General features: G+C 48.3%; 1 protein-coding gene across 1 annotated transcript in view; it reads left to right on the top strand.

Annotated features, from left to right (window-relative positions):
* ABCA13 (ATP binding cassette subfamily A member 13) overlaps positions 1 to 20,774 on the top strand; it is a 330,719-nt gene that overhangs the window by 35,363 nt on the left and 274,582 nt on the right. The window contains exons 4-9 of the mRNA XM_044246994.1: positions 6,593 to 6,747; positions 9,543 to 9,571; positions 11,491 to 11,654; positions 13,613 to 13,743; positions 15,717 to 15,723; positions 18,471 to 18,597. Coding sequence (XP_044102929.1) covers positions 6,593 to 6,747; positions 9,543 to 9,571; positions 11,491 to 11,654; positions 13,613 to 13,743; positions 15,717 to 15,723; positions 18,471 to 18,597 — 613 coding nt within the window. The remainder of the gene's footprint in view (positions 1 to 6,592; positions 6,748 to 9,542; positions 9,572 to 11,490; positions 11,655 to 13,612; positions 13,744 to 15,716; positions 15,724 to 18,470; positions 18,598 to 20,774) is intronic.

Raw genomic sequence — 20,774 nt, 5'->3', positions numbered from 1 at the left:
GCTGGTTTGGTGTTTGCAAATTCTTTCAGTTTTTGTTTGTCCTGGAAGCTTTTAATCTCTCCTTCTATTTTCAATGATAGCCTAGCTGGATATAGTATTCTTGGCTGCATGTTTTTCTCGTTTAGTGCTCTGCAAATGTCATGCCAGCTCTTTCTGGCCTGCCAGGTCTCTGTGGATAAGTCAGCTGCCAATCTAATACTTTTACCATTGTATGTTACAGACTTCTTTTCCCGGGCTGCTTTCAGGATTTTCTCTTTGTCACTAAGGCTTTTAAATTTTACTATTAGGTGACGGGGTGTGGGCCTATTCTTATTGATTTTGAGGGGCGTTCTCTGAACCTCCTGAATTTTGATGCTCGTTCCCTTTGCCATATTGGGGAAATTCTCCCCAATAATTCTCTCCAGTATACCTTCTGCTCCCCTCTCTCTTTCTTCTTCTTCTGGAATCCCAATTATTCTAATGTTGTTTCGTCTTATGGTGTCACTTATCTCTCGAATTCTCCCCTCATGGTCCAGTAGCTGTTTGTCCCTCTTTTGCTCAGCTTCTTTATTCTCTGTCATTTGGTCTTCTATATCGCTAATTCTTTCTTCTGCCTCATTTATCCTAGCAGTGAGAGCCTCCATTTTTGATTGAACTTCATTAATAGCTTTTTTGATTTCAACTTGGTTAGATTTTAGTTCTTTTATTTCTCCAGAAAGGGCTTTTATATCTCTGGAGAGGGTTTCTCTAATATCTTCCATGCCTTTTTCAAGCCCGGCTATAACCTTGAGAATTGTCATTTTGAACTCTAGATCTGACATATTACCAATGTCTGTATTGATTAGGTCCCTAGCCTTTGGTACTGCCTCTTGTTCTTTTTTTTGTTGTGAATTTTTCCGCCTTGTCATTTTGTCCAGCTAAGAGTATATGAAGGAGCAAGTAAAATACTAAAAGGGTGGCAACAATCCCAGGAAAATATGCTTTAAACCAAATCAGAAGAGATCCCAAATCATGAGGGGGGATTTCTCCCCCCTCACGATTGGGTGAGGGATCTCCTCTGATTGGGATCTCCTTTGATTGGGATCTCCCAATCTCTTCTGATTGGGATCTCTTCTGATTTGGGGATAAAAAGAGGTTCAAAAAGAAAGAAATAAAAAAAAGAAAAAAAGAATTAAAAAAAAGAGATTGAATTAAAAATTCAATCAAGAATTTAAAAAAGAATTAAGAAAAAAAGATTGAAGAGATTAGGATCTCTTCTGATTTGGGGATAAAAAGAGGTTCAAAAAGAAAGAAAGAAAAAAAAAAGAAAATAAAAGAATTAAAAAAAAGATAATGAATGAAGAAAAGTATAAAAAAGAAAAAAATATATATATATTAGATAATATAGTTAAAAAACGTTAAAAAAGAAAAGGGTAAAAGTTATAAAAAATTTTAGCAGAAGAAGAGAAAAAAAAATGAAAAAGAAAAAAATTAAATTAACTGCAAGACTAAAAAATCACAGGCAGAAAGCCATGAGTTCCGTGGTTTGTTTTCTCCTCCTCTGGAATTCTGCTGCTCTCTCCTTGGTATTGAAACTGCACTCCTTGGTAGGTGAACTTGGTCTTGCCTGGATTTCTTGTTGATCTTCTGGGGGAGGGGCCTGTTGTAGTGATTCTCAAGTGTCTTTGCCCCAGGCGGAATTACACCGCCCTTAGCAGGGGCCGGGCTGAGTGATCTGCTCGGCTTTGCTTTCAGGAGCTTTTGTTCCCTGAGCACTTTCCGTAGAGTTCCGGAGGACGGGAATACAAATGGCGGCCTCCTGGTCTCCGGCCCGGAGGAGCCGAGAGCCCAGGGCCCAGCTCCCCTTTGTGCCCTCAGCGAACAGGTCCTAGTAACTCCTGTCTGCCTAACCTCTGGCCGCACTCCGAGCTCACCGAGCCTGCGACCGGTTCAAGGCAACTCCAAGCTGCGAGCTTACTGTCGGCTCTGTCTCTGCAGCCGGCTTTCCCGTTCCAATAACCGCAAGCTCTGCGACACTCAGACACCCCCGATCCTTCTGTGACCCCGCGGGACCTGAGGTCACGCCGACCCCGTGTGGGCTTCGCCCCGGTTTAGCCTCCAGAGTGATGTCTCTCAGCGGAACAGACTTTTAAAAGTCCTGATTTTGTGCTCCGTTGCTCCGCCGCTTGCCGGGAGCCGGCCCCTCCCCCCGGGGTCTATCTTCCCGTCGCTTTGGATTCACTTCTCCGTCAGTCCTACCTTTCAGAAAGTGGTTGTTTTTCTGTTTCTAGAATTGCTGTTCTTCTTCTCTTCGATCTGCCGATGGATTTGCAGGTGTTTGCAATCTTTAGATAAGCTCTCTAGCTGATCTCCTGCTAGCTGAAGTAGTCTCAGCCTGCTACTTCTCCGCCATCTTGACTCCTCCCCCTGACACTTATTTTTGACTTTATTTTTTAATCCATCTTAAAGTGATCATAGATCTAAAGAGTTGTAAAACAGTTCATTGAGTTCAGTTTCCTCAAATAGTGACATCCTCTGTAACTCTAGTATGATATCAAAACCAGGAAGTTGACATGGGTACCACACTGTTAAGTAGACTATGGGTCTTATTCTGTTCTCATCACTTTTACATCCACTCATTTGTGTGTGTGTGTGTATTGCTATACAATTTGATCTCTCGTATAGGTTCATGTAACCACCATCACAATCAATATCTTGTATTGGTTTGATCAATGCACAGAAAATCCCCATGTTCTTCCTGTATAGCCGTGCTCACCCCATCCTCATCTTGTCCCCAGCAAGTGCTAGCATGTTCTGTGCCTCCCTACTCTTCTCCTTAGAGATATAATTACATATAAATTATATTATGTATCATACAGAAGTTAGATACATTTATATAAGGTTACATAAGTTGAATTATATAGATTATAACTTCAGGAGATTGCTTTATCGTTTTCGGCAGATCATAATGCTCTTAAGGTCTGTTGTCTCATTGGGTGCGCCAACTGTTTATTCTTTTTTTTTTTTGTTTGTTTGTTTCCAAAGATTTCATTTATTTGAGAGATTGAGAGAGAGAGAGAGAGAGATCATGAGTCAGGGGGAGGGCAGAGAGAGAAGCAGGCTCCCTGCTGAGTGAGAAGTCCGATGTGGGACTCGATCCCAAGACCCTGAATTCACGACCTGAGTTGAAGGCAGAGGCTTTAACCCACTGAGCCACCCAGGTGCCCTTGGCTCTGATGTCTTAAGAAATCATTCTAATTCTGTAGGAAATGGTCTTGTCCTAACTAACAGGGAAAAATAGCAGAGATGGTGATAGAAAAATTTATTGCTTTATCTTGCTTGCTTGTCCCTGCAGCTCTTAGGCTAAAAATGAGTCCTATCCCGGGGTCAAGGGTGTTAGCTTTGCCCGTCATTCTTATTTACAGACAGCTGGGTCCTGGATTCTGGGCTGATGTCTTATGCACCTTCCCTCTGCTGACCCTCCACCACCCCTGTTAGGTACGTAATATTAGGGTCCTGTTTCAAAGAGGATTTTCTGGGGTTCCTGCATGGCTCAGTCGGTCGAGCATCCCATTTTTGACCTCAGCTCAGGTCTTGATCTGAGGGTTGTGAATTCGAGCCTCACGTTCCACACTGGACGTGGACCCTACTATGTAATTCAGAGGACTTTTCAAGGGACACACCATTTGAGAAACACTCTGACCCCACAGGAACCTTTAGTTGGGAACCTGGGGGGTGGACCTGAGCGATTTTCCTGCTTCTGAGATCCTCAGACTGTTTTCTGGAAACCGTGTGAGTGTTGCTAAAGCCGACCCTTGGTTCCTGGTCCTCTGAAAGGATGGTTTCATTAGTGGTCTGAGGGTGGAGAAGGAAGTTCCGTCACCTGGCAAGTGACTTTTCCTTTTCTTCCTGATTCTTTTGCAAGTGGCCTTTTTACGTGTCCTGATCCCACCTCCCCCTACAGCTTTCTATACCTTGTGAGGTATTCCTTGGTAACAGACAAAAGACACATCTGGACTCAGGAACGTGGAAATTGCTATCCACCCCTATCCTATTATAGTTCTGGGATTTCCCCGGGGCACCATGAGCACACACACACCAATATTTAATCTGGGATTTTCTTTGTATTTTTTTCTGCTATAAACATTTCTCATGTTAGTAATAGTTCCTAATCTGTTTTTCCAGACAATCGAGGTAGTTTTGAAATAACAATTAGAAAAAAAAGTACGGGATGCCGGGCCAGCTCAGTCGGTGGAGTGTGTGACTCTTGACCTTGGGGTTGTACGTTTGAGCCCCATGTTGGGTGCAGAGATTACTCAGAAATAAAATCTTAGGGGTGCCTGGGTGGCTCAGTGGGTTAAACCTCTGTCTTTGGCTCAGGTCATGATCTCAGGGTCCTGGGATCAAGTCCCATATCAGGCTCTCTGCTCAGCGAGGAGTCTGCTTCTCCCTCTCCCTCTGCCCCTCCCCTGCTTGTGCTCCCTTGTGTTCTCCAATAAATAAATAAAATCTTTTAAAAAAGAAAGAAAAGAAAAAAAAACCCCACACAACCAGTTAATCACAGGGAAATTTGTCTTGAATTACAGTATTTTCTATTGTGTGCTAATTCTTTGGGTTCCCAGGAGAGCTTCCTTTTAATCCTTTCTTCAGGAATGATAAGTGCTTTCTTGGGCTTTTAGAATTCTGATCCACTGGAGGTGAAGGGCGCCCTTTAACAAGTGAGGTTCCTGTGGGGTGTCAGTGACAGGTGACAGGGGACGGCGAGTGCATGGCTGGGCGGGTCTGGTCCTGGCTCAGCTGTGTCACTGTGTTCGCTTTCAGCAAACCTACTTTGACTCTCTGGGCCTCATTTCTTTGTGTCTAAGTGGGCCCTGACCCTAAAGACCTTGAATTGGTTTTATCCACCGGTCAGTGTTGGTTGGATCTGTTCTGACCTTATTAAGGTTACATGACCGTGGCCGGGGTCATGCAAGCCGAGTCATTATCTAACGAGCTCTGCCACTTCCTAGTCAGGAAACATGTCCCCCAGTTTTAATTTTTCTTTGCCTTGGACACACTGTCTGTGATTGGACACCTGGTCACAACACACACCTAGCAGTTTGTGAAATGATTTCTTATTTTAAATCTGCTGTGTCTTATTGATTAAAAATAAGTTCCCACTGAATTGGAGACTCTCTGTAGACCGGATGGTCAGTGCAGATTCCAAAGGTGGTTAGAAGAATTCTCTTTTATTTACTAGTTAATAAGTTAGTTAGAAAACCCTCTTTCCTGCCATAGGTGAGATACGTAAGGTTAAGAAGAGGATAAGATAGCAATTTGCCCTCATTTTCCAAGAAGAATTGCATGGTATGCATTTTCCCAGCACGACGTTAGTCCAGGCACATCTGTGTCTGGAACGTCTGGGGGCCTCCACTCTGACCATCCCCGCGGGACTCGCCTTCCAGGGGCCCCGCTGTTGTGGTCAAGGTCACGCTCCTTCAAAAGCACGTGTGGTTATGCATGTGACTGTTCTGAGATGCGTCCTGGCGTTTTCCGCGGAGGTCACTGCTCTGACGGGTGGTATTGCTTATGTATTTTACGTCTGTTTGTCTGCTAGCGGTGAGATTACTCAAAGCGAAAATAAACTCAGAGGCAACTAAAAACACCCAAGGGCTTATTTCTCCCCAATGTGACAAAGGGAAGGGATACTGTGTTTAAAACCTCAGGAGAGAAGACTGTGAACATCCTAACCAAAAATGGGACAGAGGCTCAAATATCCAGCTCCCTGCAGACCTCCTCCTCACGGCAGACCATTACCCCCCCCACAACACCACCTCCTGGGGAAAGGGCTTTCTGGCCTCTGTCCTGGTGTCCACGGGGCCTCAGAGCCACCCCATGTCCCTGCACAGGTGTCTTGGGTGGAGACCCCCTTCCCACTGCTACCGTAGACGTCTTGCATTATTCCCTCTCCCCAAAGCCCCTGTCTTCACACCTGAGATTTGTCCTATCAGGTGTGCAAGATGTGTCAACGTGGAAATCACTCCCTGGCGAGCCCTTTGCTGTCTCTAGGAATTGGGTCACCCTTGGAGGGAGTTGGCAGCAGTCAGCAAGGCCCGGGGGTCAAAGCCTCAGAGATACAGAGAATAAAAGGGGTATGGCATCACACTCCGCAGGGGGTTCTTTTGAGATCCTCTCAGTCCCCTTCCGGGGGGATGTGCGTCTCCACCTCTCTATCTCCAAAGCCTGGTTGTCCCCTTCCACCCCATGCCCCTGAACCCCACCTACACCCCACAGCCATTCTTCTGGAATTGAAAGGAGACCCTGTCGTCCCCGGCGATGCCTGTCCCAGGATGTGCTGTGTGGCAATTGCCAAGTAAACCAGACACGGGGAACCGCTAATACACAGACACAGGGTTGAGCGTCACAAATGATGGACTGTCTCATCTCCTGCTGCTGGAGATTTTTGTAAAATGATCATTTCCCTTTGGGATGAAGGTCTTGGAGAGAGGGCTCTGCAGGGTAGGTGGTGGAGGCCTAAACGCGTGCCAGGTTGGTCAAGAGCGCGTTTGCGCTGGGTCTCGAGAACCCGAGAAATGCCCAAGACTTGGGACCGTGTGTGAAGCAATCTTGTGATATTCATTCCACTTATTTAAAGTTCGTCTAGGTTCCAGGCTGCAGATGGCCATCGCGAGAAGGTCAACGACCTGGCCTTCCTGGAGGAGATACAGGACCTTGCCGAGGAAATTTGTGAAATCCTGGACAAAGCAAAAACCCTACAGGAACTGTGGGCAGGAAGATCCAAGTCTCCAGGCAAGTCAGTCTCTACCCGGACACGGGCTCACAGAGGCTGAGCACCCAGAAGGTCCTTCACGTCCTGTTTATGCCTGAGTTTGCCTCGTGGCATTAGGTTGTGGGGTTGTGGGAAAGAGGTCCGCTCTCCGTGTGGGAGGCCCAGCCCCCGGGGCTCGTTGAGAGGCCACGTGTCTACCACTTCCTGCCCGGGAAGGCGCCCTGAGCGGGTGCAACTTTTGGAGGGGTTACAAGCCGTCCTTGCTGTGCTGTCTCCCCGCGTGTCCCCTGCACACAAGTACACGCGTACGTTCTCCCGATTCATCCCCTCCCTCGGGCTGAGCTGGATGGGTCTTTCAACACAGTGATGCTTTAAGGTCCTGGAGGGTTATCTTGCTTGACAGACCTTTCGGGTTATGGGACCAGATAGGTCTGTGCCTTACAAAGTATGTCTACATCCTAGGAGGCCCTGACTCTTATTTATGAATCAGTGACAGAGACGGAGAATCAGATACGGAGCCGCTGGAGCCTGGATCACCAGCAGGGAGGCGTGGGCCGAGAGAGGCCACCCGTCTCCTGGCCCTAAGCCTGCTGTGGTTGTCAGCTTGAACAGCGAGCTGGAGCCCCAGCCCGCCTACCCGACCCCGCTCCCTTAAATAGTACCCCGCCCTCCGCTATTAAATTTTAGCTGAACTAATTTTGAGTTTCAGGGAAACAGTGAACAGGTTTTTAGGATAAGCCTGTCTCCAAGATTATGTACTTAGAGTGAAAAGTATCTGTTGTTTACCTGAAATTCAAGTTGAAAAACCAGGGGTTTTCCCTGGTGAAGTCTGGAGACCCTCAGGACCCGCCTCCGGGGCTTCTCTTTATAGAATTGGTATCTTCTCACGGATTATATACAAGGGGATGGGATCAAGAGCATGACTGGAAAACGGACAGCGAGGTGACCCCAGGTGCTATTTCTGAGAGAGAAAGCAGCCCTCGTCCAGGGCCGGGCAAGGCCAGGCTGGTTTCACAGTGGACCCGGACGCGTCAGCAGGAGAGACCAAGTGATGGCGTTCTTCTATTAGGAACCCTCACGAGATCATTCTGCTTTTATAAAATTTGGTGTTCAAATGAGGTTTTCTGTATTCTGGAAACAGAGAACTGTTTTGTTTTGTTTTGTTTTGTTTTTGTTTTTTTAAAGTAGACTCCACGCCCAGCGTGGAACCCAGTGCAGGCCTTGAACTCACCACCCACTGAGCTCAAGAACTGAGGCGAGATCAAGAGTCCAATGCTAGACCCACTGAGCCACCCAAGCGCCCCAAGATCTAGTTTTTTTTTTTTTTAACAAGAATTTCTACCTCCACTTTGTTTCCAGTTCCTTGCTGTTTGAGCCACTTTTCATGGCGGACGCACCCGCCAGAGAAAACCTGTGCTTTCACAGGGGACACTTCCCGACACAGGCGTGTGGGCCTGTCACTCCAGGGGGATTCCAGGGGCATCCTATCATTTAATTCAGTTCTGACACAACCACCTGGCATGACTCACACCCCACGGGTAGGGGCTCCGTCCGCCAGCCGCCCCACTTCAGACCCCCAATTCCAAGTCGTGGGTCCCAGGCACCCAGTTTTGTTTGATGTGACTACAGACCCCTCCTGGGGTTTGATTCATCTGCTAGAACGGCCCATAGAACTCTAGTTGGTTTACTACTTTTTTTTTTTAAGATTTTATTTGTTTGTCAGAGAGAGGGAGAGAGCACAAGTGGGGGGTGGGGGGTACAAGCAGACTCCCCACTGAGCAGAAAGCCTGATGCAGGACTCGATCCCAGGACCCTGGGATCATGACTTGAGCTAAAGGCAGAGACTTTGCCAGCTGAGCCACCCAGGTGCCCCTTTACTGTTTTTTTTATATTATACAGGGCTCAGAGGGACCCCCCAATGAAGTATATAGGAAGAGGCCCAGAAGGGTCTTCTGTCCCCACTGAACTGGGCTGGGCTACCTCCCAGCCTGTCGATATGTTTATGAACCAGAACCATTCCGAACCCCATCTTTTAGGGTTTTTTTGGTGGTTCTGGTGGTACATCAGATTGGTGTACCTGACGAACTCAGTGGTCATTGGTGATTAGCTCAGTCTCCAGCCCTCTTCCCACCCTGGATGTCAAGGGAGTGGGGCCTAAAAAGTCCCAGCTCTTGAGTCATGGTCTTTCTGGGGGGATCTGCCCCTCTCCTGGCCCTATGCCGTGGGTGGGGGGCAGTGGACAGCCCCTAGGCATCTCATTAGCCCACAAAGACACTCTTATCATTCCAGAAATTCCCAAAGTCTTACAGGCTCTCCTGTCAAGGGCTGGGAACCAAGACCCGGTATAACAAAGGATGCTCCTGTCACTGTGTCACCCCAGAAATGCCAGAGCAGAGACCGATCTGTGCCTTTCTGACCGTACCCCACTGTGACTCCACAGAGAGTCTGAAAAAAGCATAACTATGTTCTTCTTGGTCTCTTCGAGGTTTTTTCTTTATCTTTCTTGTCCTGCCCGAGTACTTGTCCTGAATACTCAAAATGCCTGTGGCATCAGAAATCGATAGAGTAATCAATACTTTGTTGGCCCATGACTGAGGTTTGCTTGACCCATTGAGTCATTTCCTGGGTACCCAATCAATTCTCTCTTGCTTTGCAAATCCACAGTGACCATGTCCTTCAGACTTGCTCCCCCGTGTGGGTGTCCTCAAGGTTGGGGCCAGGATTCATGATAGCTGCCTTGGTTTTAGAACTAGAGCAGGGCTGGCCAATGCTTGACTGCTCTCTGAACTAACACCTGAAATCTCTTTTATTGCAGATTCTTCTCCAAGCTCCAGTTTCTTAGCCGTAAGTATCTTAACAAACATTTGAAGCTTAGTCTCCAGAGACCTGGTGGTTAAGTTCAAAGCACTGGTTTTTATTTTATTTTTCAAATACTTTTCCTTTATGTCATCTCCACGCCCAATGTTGGGGCTTGAGCTCATGACCCTAAGATCATGAGCTGCGTGTTCCAATGGCTGAATCGGCCAGAGGTCCCCAAACTCTTCTTTCCAATGGTGTGTTTTCAGCAGCACTGTATTTGAGACAGCAGAGTCCCTCAAGACATGGGTTGCAGGGCGCAGTTTGATTTTCTCAAGCAAGGCTCTGGGCTGGGCCTGCTGAGGGCTGGAACCCCGGGCATGGGGCCCCAGAGCCCAGACCTGGGCCTCTTTTCCCAGAGATGCCACTGGGGGTTGGGGTGTGACTCCCCTGGGGGAGCACGCTGGCTCAGGAATGTTCCGGAGGCCCGCCTGCTCCGTGTTCGCTTTGCCATAGCTAGTTTGTGGTATGGAAAGCTCAGGCATCTAGAATGTTCCAGAGTTTCTGCACTACATGCCGGCGCAGGTGGGTGCCTTCTGACCAAGCCAGCCATGCTGTTGGAAGATGCATTTTCTTCCCCTTTTTCCCACACACCCCATCTCAGTCCTGCCTGGCACCCGACCTTACCTGCCCTGCTTACAGGCTTGTGTTTAAAGCAGCTGGTTTACGGCTTCAGTGAGATGGAGTCAGTCTCCCCTTCCCCACACACCTTTGCCCGGGAGGAAGCCCTTCCCACATCTACCCGCTGAAACACACACTTTAAATTCTTAACCTCCAGTCTCACTTTTTAAATTTATTTTATTTTTAAAAAATTAAAAAAATTTTATTTATTTGTTTGAGCAAGCATGAACAGAGGGCAGAAGGAGAAGCAGATTCCCCACAGAGAAGGGAGCCCAAGGCAGGACTCAATCCCAAGACCCTGGGATCATGACCTGAGCTGAAGGAAGATGCTTCACAACCGAGCCCCCCAGGTGCCCCCAGTCTCATTTTCTGTAAAAGTTGAAGTTAGTTTATTTGCCTGTTTATTTATTTATTTCTAATCTCTATACCTATCCTGGGGCTTGAACTCATGACCCCTGAGATCAGGAGTTGCCTGGTCTTCCAACTGAGCCAGCCCGGTGCCCCTCATTTTTTTTTTTTTTTTTTTTTTTAAATTCCGGAGAAAGAAATCTGGTCTGTAGTTTCTTATTCCCTGGCTGTATTGCTGGGATGTTCTTTTAGCTGTGATTTCCTTCCTCCAGACCAAGACTGTACGGTTGGGCCATGACACACAGTGCTGGGGGAGGGCGGGATGGGGATCTCGTGCAGTGGGAGTCTGGGATTTAATTGTTCACGCTGCGCTTCTGTGAGGGTTGCATTCTGCTGCGGGGGAGAAGCAGGGGTCCATTTCCGTTTCTTTTTTTTTTTTTTTTTTTAGATTTTTATTTATTTATTTGACAGAGAGAGATCACAAGCAGGCATAGAGGCAGGCAGAGAGAGAGAGAGAGAGGAGGAAGCAGGCTCCCTGCTGAGCAGAGACCCCGATGTGGGGCTCGATCCCAGGATCCTGAGATCATGACCTGAGCCGAAGGCAGCGGCTTAACCCACTGAGCCACCCAGGTGCCCTCCATTTCCGTTTCTATCTGAACAGCTAATCATTTATTTCCAAGTCTCAAAATCATAGACGATGACATAGCTTGTGACAAAAACAGACCCGTACTTCTCTGTCTCTGTGAAGCCCACAGCCTCCCAATATTTAAAATCCCAACCCAAAGGGATGATCTTCAAACCTCGTCTGTTCAAAGCGGTGGTTGGTGCGCCAGGTCTGCGTCTCCGTCTGCTGAGGTTCTGGAAGCCAACCCAGCCTCACTGCTTCTTCAGTCGTGAACGACACCGAAGGGGGAACTCTCGGTACTTTTTCCTCACAGATGGATCTCAATAAGACCGAGGAGGTGATCTCGAAACTGGAAAAGCTCCACCAGCAGCCCCACATCTGGAAGTTTCTACTTCTTCTGCCAAGATTGTACACAAACAACGTCCGCCTGGAAGACCGTCTCCGTGGCGGGGCACACCTCCTCCAGGCGGCTTTGAAGTAAGTGCAAAAGAGAAATCTACCCCATGATGGGTGTGCTGGCTTTCTTCTCCTCGCTCTTTCACGGGGACATCTGTGTGTCTGGCTGATCTCTTGTTCCATTCAAGAAAGTGATTGGGAATCCCGGCACCCTGAGATGGCTCTCCGTGTCCGTTCCTGGTCTACTGGTGCAGATATTTTATACAAGGGCAGTCATGTTGTCCAGATTTTGGCAACTTAACATTTCATCATGAACTTTTCATACGTTCCTGTTGTCTTCAAGCGATCATTTTTTAAATGATTTAAATTGATTGTTTTAAAAGATTTTCATTTTAAGTAACCTCTGACCATGGTGGGGCTTGAACTTACAGTGCCGTGGGCAGTGCTCCCTCGACTGGGCCAGCCAGGGCCCCCTTCAGATGATCATTTTTAATGGTTGCTATTTGATTTTTGAGATTTTTCTTATTTACTTGAGAGAGAGCAAGAGTGAATGAGAGAGAGAGAGAGATTGAGCATGAGTCGGGGGAGGGGCAGGGGCAAAGTGGGGAAGCAGGCTCCCCACGAGCAGAGAGCCCAGTGTGGGGCTCCATCCCAGGACCCTGAGACCATGACCTGAGTTGAAGGCAGAGGCTCCACAGGCTGAGCCCCCCAGGTGCCCCGAGTTCAGAAAATTCTAAATTTGAACATGACTTTCCACGTTCTTATGAAGGCCTATCAGTCAACAGAGGACAATGGGGCATGTTTTGACAGTCTGTGGTCTGATTGACGAGTCATATATTTGAATATAGTGGGTGCATTTTCGCAGGTGCCCTTGCTCTCTGGGCCTTGAATGTGTAGCGTGAGCGGTGACTGGGCCCCCCGGAGAGAGACGGAGTTTGAGATCAGAGCGTATCGCTGACTCTTGCTGAGCCATGTCAGCTCCAGTGTTAATCTTATTTCTGTATTCCGCTTCGGTGAGGCAAGGTCAGGAAAGTCCGCATGCAGTCACCTCTACTTCAACTAAAAACACTCCCAAAACAACTACCATCCTTTAAAAAAGAAGAAAATTGGCATTAGATTTAGAAATAAGTATTTGTGGCAGTGGGTTAAGACTCTGCCTTTGGCTCAGGTCATAATCTCAGGGTCCTGGAATGGAGTCCTGCATCGGGCTCTCTGCTCAGCAGGGAGTCTGCGTCTCCCTTTCCCTCTGCTGCTCCCCCTGTTCGTGCGCTCGCTCTTTCTCTGTCAAATAAATAAGTAAAACCTTACAAAAAAGAAAGGATGTGGTATCGGGCAGACTGATCACTTATTAATGGTCTGTCTTGTCATCGTGAGATGCCCTTCATCACAGGGGGACACCGTGCGAGACGTTCCTGAAGGGGAAGCTGCAGGGAAGTGTCCTGTGTGATGCACAGCTTATATGTTGCTGGTCTCTTGCTGCTAAGATTTAGACCTATTCCTACTTCCTGTGAATGGATTTTCTAGTTTACAGGCTTACTATTTATAATTAGACTTAATACAGTTACTTATAAAATACAACGTTTAGGTAATTTAAAGAATAACATGAACGCAATATATGTGCGGTCTCCCGGGAGCCCCTTGTTCTGTGAAACCGGTTGCTGACCCTTGATGGTGCCCTGACATCCTGAGATGCATGGGTTCAGACAGTGGGGGGTTGGGGGGCTCGCTATTCTAGAAGGGGACCTCCAGAGTTCAGACTGATGACCTGAGCTCGAAGCAGTGAGGGTGTCTGACCTCGTGCTTTTTAGAGGTGATGACACCTTGCACCCCGGCTGGCCTTGCCGGCTGTCGGAATCATCGGTCCCTAGTCTAGGGAGTCAGGGCCACATTTGATGCCACGCTGAGAGCTGGTAAGTCCGTGGTCTGTCCACATCCTGCAAAGGGCTGGGGCCTGGCTGCCGGGTCACAAGTAATTCTGGGTCCGTTGCCCTCAGTTTGCAAAGCCCCCTCACTTTACTTTGGTTTTCTTTTGGTTCCAGTTCCTTGGCAGCTTTGGAAGATTTAGACTGGCTGCCCCTCAACCACACTTTCTCCACGGTTTCTGAAATCGTGCTGAACGTGACCATTTCGACGCTGACATTTCTGCAGGAGCACGGGGTGGCCGCCGCTGGTATGTGTACCCGAGAGCTCGTATGGGATTTCATGTGTTTCCCTGGTCACGTTTGTCAATAGCCACTGCAGAGCTCCAAAACTGTTCAAAAAACGATTTAATCAAAATGTCAAACGCCGAAAGGAAACCATGGTTCCTGTTTCTAAAAAGTGGAAGTACACTGAAAACTTGGAATTCAAACCTGAATTTGACTTTCTACTGTTATTGAAACTCTGTGGCCACTGCTCATAAATGGGTTATTTTTAAGTAAAAAATGATTGATTTTTAAAATTCTTTTATTTGATGTCCTTGAAGGTTAGACCTGTCATTGGTTCTGTGATTTGAATCTTTCCTCTCTCCTCTGCTCCTATTTGGGGAAAAAAAAATATTTGAAAAATAGAAAGGCAGATGGATGTAGACTTGGAAAGCCCAAACAGACAAACTCCGTTAATATGTTTTTTAGAGTTTTATTTATGTAAGTAATCTCTATACCCAACGTGGGGCTTGAACTCACGACCCCGAGATCAAGAGTCCCACATTCTTCCACTGAACCAGCCAGGCACCTTTAAAATGGCATTGGTTTAAAGTGTACAATGTGATGGTTTGAGACATGCGTATGTTGTTGCAGTTGTTATCACAGTGGAGTTAATGAGCCCATTTCTCTCCTCCCACAGTGAGTTACCTCCCCTTTGGTGAGAGCACTGAAGACATCTTAGCAAATTTCAAGCATATGATACAGTATTAGTAACTGTAGTCACCATGCTGTATATTAGATCTCTAGAACTTACTTGCCTTATAACTAAGTTTGTACCCTTTGACCAGTATCTCCCACTTTCCCAACTCTCAACTCCCCCTTAGCCACTCTTCTACTCTCTGTTCAGGATATTATTTCTTCAATTGCCAACTGGACCTGAATGTTTTAATTCTCTCTTTCTTTTTCTCTATTTCTATCTCTTTCTGTAAGGGAAATTCAAGGGAACGGACAGTGGAGTTAGGATTCATACACTCATCTATCCATCATTCAATCACGTAATCCATCCACCACCCACTCACCCATCTGTCCGTCCGTCCATCCATCCATCTATCCATCCATCCATCTCAACATCCATCCACCTGCCCACCCATCCACACATCCATCCATTCATCTATCTGCCCATACACCCACCCCGCCATCTATCTACATATCCATCTATCTATCCATTCATATATCCATATATCTATTCATCCATCAATCTATCCGCCCACCCACCCACTCATCCATCCACACATCCATCCCCACCCATCCACCAATCCATCCATCCACACCTTCAATAAACATGTACTGAGTACTTCCTATGAACCAAACATTGTCCTATGAGAGGGAATAAGAAATGGAGTAATACACGGTTCTTGCTCTCAGGGAGGTCCTGCTTAGTACAGGATGAGAGAGATGCTTCAATAAAGAAAAAAACAAAGCCCACAGAGTGGGGATCTGGCCTCTTAGGAAAAGCGTTGAGGAGAGGTTCTGAAAGATGAGTTCTAGTTCATCAAAGACACAAGGGAGCACTACCAGGAAGAACTGTGCATGAAGTTCCTGGCTTTGGCAAGAGCCGCATGTGTTTTATGCCCATTGTGTTTGGGGCAGTGGGCGATGGCAGGGGGTAATCCAAAAAGTATCCTGAGCCAGATCACAAAAGAATGCTGGGGCAGCTTTTGGACCAGCATTGTGGACAGACGTTCCTGGCACAGATGTGAGGGCCAGACTGGGGGGCAGGCAGGCAGACCTGGGGCCAGGAGCCCAGGATCATGTTCTTTTCCTGCTGCTAACTCTTGAAGTCTGTCTCCTGACCTATGTCAAGAGGTGGTTATCCACAGATTTCTACCTCTTCCAGACTTTTCTGGTTCCTTGGAACAACCTGATATGACACCCTCTATCCTCCCCCCCCCCCAGTCACACTCAGGTTCTTCTTGTTTCTGGTGACTTAGCATAGGGAGGAGTTCATCCTGGGAAGGAGAGCCCCTGTCCTCTTGGATCTACAAGAGGAAAGACTAGTTATTAATGTTGAATTTGCTTCTTCTCCAGTGGGAACCAGCCGTCCTTACCCTCAGAACGGAACCTCCCTGGTGATGTCTGTGGTGACAAGACTCATTAGGAAGCTCAAGTATTCATACATGATCCAAATTACAACAATCTATTCACCTTATAACTGGAACTATAAGTACAGCTAAGAATGTCATTAAAATAAGCTATTTTTTCAGTTGCCAGGGAGTCAGAGCTGAGAAACATAATGACAAAGCATCTCAAGGCAACTAAAAATTATCCTCTTTCTCTTGTGTCCAAGAAAAGTCCCTTTGGTTAATGAGCAGATCACGGTGTGGGAAGGGGAGGGATGTGCCCTGTCAGTGACTTGGGGTCAAGGGCCCAGGCATGTGCTTCACTGAACTTATGAATTCCTGTGATCTGAGCTCTGCCGTCCAGCAGCGAGTGTCAAGCCCTATGTTTCTCATTGTTCTAGAATGATGATGATTACTATTATTTAATTTAATTTTATTTTTTTCAGTGTTCCAAGATTCATTGTTTGATTTTTTAAAAAAGATTTTATTTATTTGACAGAGAGAGGGACAATGAGAGAGGGAACACAAGCAGGAGGAGCAGCAGACAGAGGAAGAAGGAGAGGCAGAATTCCCACGGAGCAGGGAGCCTGACGCCGGGCTCGATCCCAGGACTCTGGGATCGTGACCTGAGCTGAAGGCAGACGCTTAATGACTGAGCCACCCAGGTGCCCCTAGAATGATTTTATAGTTTGATACCCCTCAGTGACTGCTGTCACTACTTTCCCCTCCCTTCTGGAATTCTGTGCATAACCCTAATACGTTCTGAGAGCAGCAGAGTTTAATGGTTACCACGCAGGGTCAGGGCTCAGGTCTGGACTTGAGTCATGACTAAAGCCAGAGGTGTGACCTCATATGACTCACAGTCTGCTTCCTTCTCCCCTAGAAGAGGGTAGTTATTACACCTACCTGGTGTGTTGTGGGGAACTCAGCAAGACTTGTCCAGGAAAAGTCCTGGCCTAGGGACTGCCTCTTTGACACACAATAAATGCCAGTTTAAAATCTCAGAACCAGGAGCCCTGGGGTGGCTCAGTCCGTTGAGTTTCTGACTCTTGGTTTTGGCTTAGGTGCTGATCTCGAGGTCTTGCAATCAAGCCTATGTTGGGCTCTGCATTCAGTACGAGGTCCGCTTAGGATTGTCTCTCCCTCTGCCCCTCCCCCCAGTAAATAAATAAATGTTAAAATTAAAATAAAACCATAGAACCAGACCTTGTCCCCTTTATGCATAGACAGCTAGACTAATAGCAAGGGGTCTCAGATTTCTGGGATCTGCCCCATCTTCGACGCCTTCCTAAAGTCCCCCATGGCTGGGTCTTTTATAAGTGGCAGAACTATGTCCTTCCTGGAGAACCCCAGTATTAATTTAGGGGTACTGAGAGAGGGAGCCTGGGGAGGTTAGTCGATGAAGCACCTGCCTTTGGCTCAGGTCATGATCCCGGGGTCCTGGGATCGAGCCCCATGTTGGGTTTTCCTGCTCGGTGAGGAGCCTGCTTCTCCTTTTCCCTCTGCCTGCTGCTCCCCCTGCTTGTGTTTTCTCTGTCTCTCTCTCTCAAGTAAATAAATAAAAACTTAGAAAAAAAATAAGGGTAGCCAGAGGTCAGGCAATTGAGAATGGTTTTGTGGTCCTTTGCATGTGTGGATGCCTAGGAGAGGCTTGTGGTTCACGATCTGAACACTGTCTCACCGCTGGGATTTCAGAGGAAGTCTCACCTTGGAATTTATAAGCTTTTAGGTTTGCAATCGCCAGGCCACGGTCACAGAGATTATGTCAAACCTCAGAGGGGGGAGATTTGGAATTATATTCTGCATGTGCTGTTTCCAGGGAACGTTGCTGGGTTCTTTGGGTCCCAATGAGTTTTATACCTTGATTAATTCTTTTAAGGGAAATTTTATCTGTGACCTTTTATCTGTGACCAGTTTAGTAGTTTTCAGGAATGCGGTTTTTAAAAAAGTATTTAATTTTATTTATTTATTTGAGAGAGAGGTAGAGCAGGGGGAGGAGCAGAGGGAGTGGGACCAGTAAACTCTTCGCAGAGCACGGAGGTGACTCAGGGCTCGATCCCATGGCCCTGAGACCATGGCCTGAGCTGAAATCAAGAGCCAGATGCTCAACTGACCGAGCGCCCCAGGCGCCCCAGAAATGTGGTTTTAAAGGGGGCGGTATTTTCTGCTGTGAATTGACTGCCATTTATCCTTTTCCCCCGTGCTAGACGCTTCGCAGGTTTTAGTACTGACTCAGTGTAAGACCAGTGCCATAGCGTTGTGTTGTACATTACTTCTTCTTCATGCATCTGATTAGGTTTCTCGAGAAGGATTTTTTGAAAGTGTCATTATTGGGATCGGTGATTGGAATTTCATAAAGTTCTTGAAATACGTTGTCATATTCCTTCTGGAAACTCTGCGGTCACGGATATGAGGGCCGTGGGCCACCCTACCAAGCTGCAAGGCATCCCGTGGTCGCTTCTGTTTGCTTCTCCGACCTGAGGGCCTGGAGAGCATTTGGTCTCCACTTGCTTTTCCTGGTGGAGTGAACGAGGCGCCGCGCTCTGAATCATGCGTCACACCGTTGCCGCCTTAACTGACTCACTATTGTCACCTTAACTTAATTACACACATTACACATTATCGTCACTCTTTGGTTGCCTTGCAGGGTCCAGATACAACCTGTCCCTGCGGGAGCTGGTGTGGGACCCACAGAAGGTCCAGGCTGACCTCAGATCCCAATTTGGCTTCGATGACCTTCACGCAGAGCAAATCCTGAATTACTCCGTGGAATTTCAGGAGGTACGCTCGCTTGGAGGCTTCTCACTCTGTGGGGTGTGAGAGTGTTCCTCTGGGGGTGCTCCTGGGGAGGGTGTGCGATGGGGTGGAGGACGCAGCAGGACAGGGAGTCCTCCGCGAGCCTTGGAGCCGCCTGGGTCGGTCTGGCCCTTCTAGAAGTCTCCCTTCCTCTTACCTGGTCATTGTATCCCAGCCCCAGAGGTGGTTTGGAAGTAGCAGAATAATTAGTCACAGTCATTCTCTCTCTCGGTCCCTATAAGGGGTCGGGGCGGGAGCAAGGGGCAGGAGCTGGGGGGGCTCACCAGATAAGAGCCTCCCTTTTCAAACTGTATAAACTAAAGGAGTTGGAAGAGCTGACCCCTGGAGACCCAGCTCGCCGCTGCTACTCCTGAGGTTCTAGAAGGCTCTTTCTGCGCCTTCTCTTTGTCACTCCCGTGTGTTTGCCCGCACTCCTGCTTTGCACAGGGCAGGGTCCGGAAACCGTGCACCTGTCTCCTTTGGCTGCACGGATCCCTCCAGGGTGAGAGCCTTGCCGGTCGGGGTCGAGGGGTCGGACATTTGGGCAAGACCCGCACTCTTTGGCTTGGGTCTTGTTCTGTGCTCAGGGCGTGGGTTTTGCTCACTTCTCTGAGGTCTAGCACCTGGTGCTTCCCGGCTGGCCCTTCTCACATTCTCACAGCCACTATGTGCGTGTGCACAGTTGCTCTTCACTTCTGGGTTACTGATCGGTGCCGTGAGTCTGGGGGTCAGCCGCTAGCCTCCGCCGGATGCCGCTGCTAGCAGCTGTGTGTCTGGAAAATTCCTTCTATCGGCGGGTCTCAGGCTTGGCCAGGAGGGGTGGGTTCCTGGGCTTCTCCTGCACCTGGCACCAGTTCATTAACCGCTGACCTTCCGTGGGACTTGGAATTGGCATCTGTTGTGGGCACGGGGGAATGCCAGGGGGCTGATGCTACTCTGCTTTCTCTAGACTCAGGACCCTGCTTTCTCATTATTTTTAGAATATAGTTTTCATCATATTACACAGAATCTTTACTTTAGAATGGTAAGTATTTCAAGATTAGAATTCCAGGGAGGCCTGGGTGGCTTAGTGGGTTAAGCGTCTGCCTTCGGCTCAGGTCATGATCCCAGGGTCCTGGGATTGAGTCCCACATCGGACTCCCTGCTCAGTGGGGAGCTTGATTCTCCCTCTCCATCTGCTGCTCCCCCTGCTTCTGCACATGCTCTGCCTCTAGCTCCCTCTGTCAAATACATAAATAAAATATTAAAAAAGATTAGAATTATAAGGGCGATGGTTGGGAAGGGCACAGAGCACATGTCACAGGTCTGAGGCTCCCCTGGCTGCTGGGACACGTTTCTGCCAGCCTGGTGGTCCCCCACAGCATACAGTTATGATGGCACAGCTCTGGAAGTCGGACGTCCCAAACAGGTGTCTGGGGGCTCAAATCAGGGTGTCTGTGTTCCTCTGTAGGCTCCAGGGAGTGCACTCTCCTTCCCTTCTTAGTTTCTAGAAGCCGCTGCATGCTGTGGCTCCGGGTCCCTCTCCCCTCAGGGCAGTGGTGATGGGGTATTTTCTCATAAGGCATTTGCCTTCCCCTTCCACGTGTAAGGAGCCCTGTGATTTCAGTGGGCTCAGTTCATAATCCAGGGTGGTCTCCCCCTCTCAGAGTCTGCTGGTCAGCAACCGTAATTCCACCTGCTGAGGGAAAACCTACTCATAGGCTCTGGGGATTCGGAGGTGAGCACCTCGGGGCACCATCACCCTGCCCCCCACCCACATGAGGCCCCTCGCATTCCAGCATTCACAGAGCTTCCCAGGGCCTCCCCTGGTCCCATCTGACTGTGGGCGCTGCCGCTCTGGGCCTTTGCATGTGCTGCCCCTGGAATAGAGGAATCCCTCCCACTTCCGTTCTCCACTGCCCACCGAGAAGACAGATACATCACGGCTCATGTCCCATGTCCTCTCTCCCCCATGACCCGTCACGAGGCCATTGCAGGGAACCTGGCCGAGCCGTGTCCATGTCTCAGGGACCGTGTGAGTCCTGTGGGAAGGGACAGGGCCACGTTTCCCTCACGGGATACCGTGGCTTTGTGATAGTCACCAGTGAGTGTCATTTCTCTGTGTCCTGAAGGAAACTTCCAGGGAGGCTGTGGGGCATTCATGGCTCTTGGCTGTCACCATC

Source organism: Neovison vison, chromosome 4 (genome assembly GCF_020171115.1).
Source record: "Neovison vison isolate M4711 chromosome 4, ASM_NN_V1, whole genome shotgun sequence".
Classification (NCBI taxonomy): domain Eukaryota; kingdom Metazoa; phylum Chordata; class Mammalia; order Carnivora; family Mustelidae; genus Neogale; species Neogale vison.
This window is presented reverse-complemented; position numbering and strand designations above follow the sequence as displayed.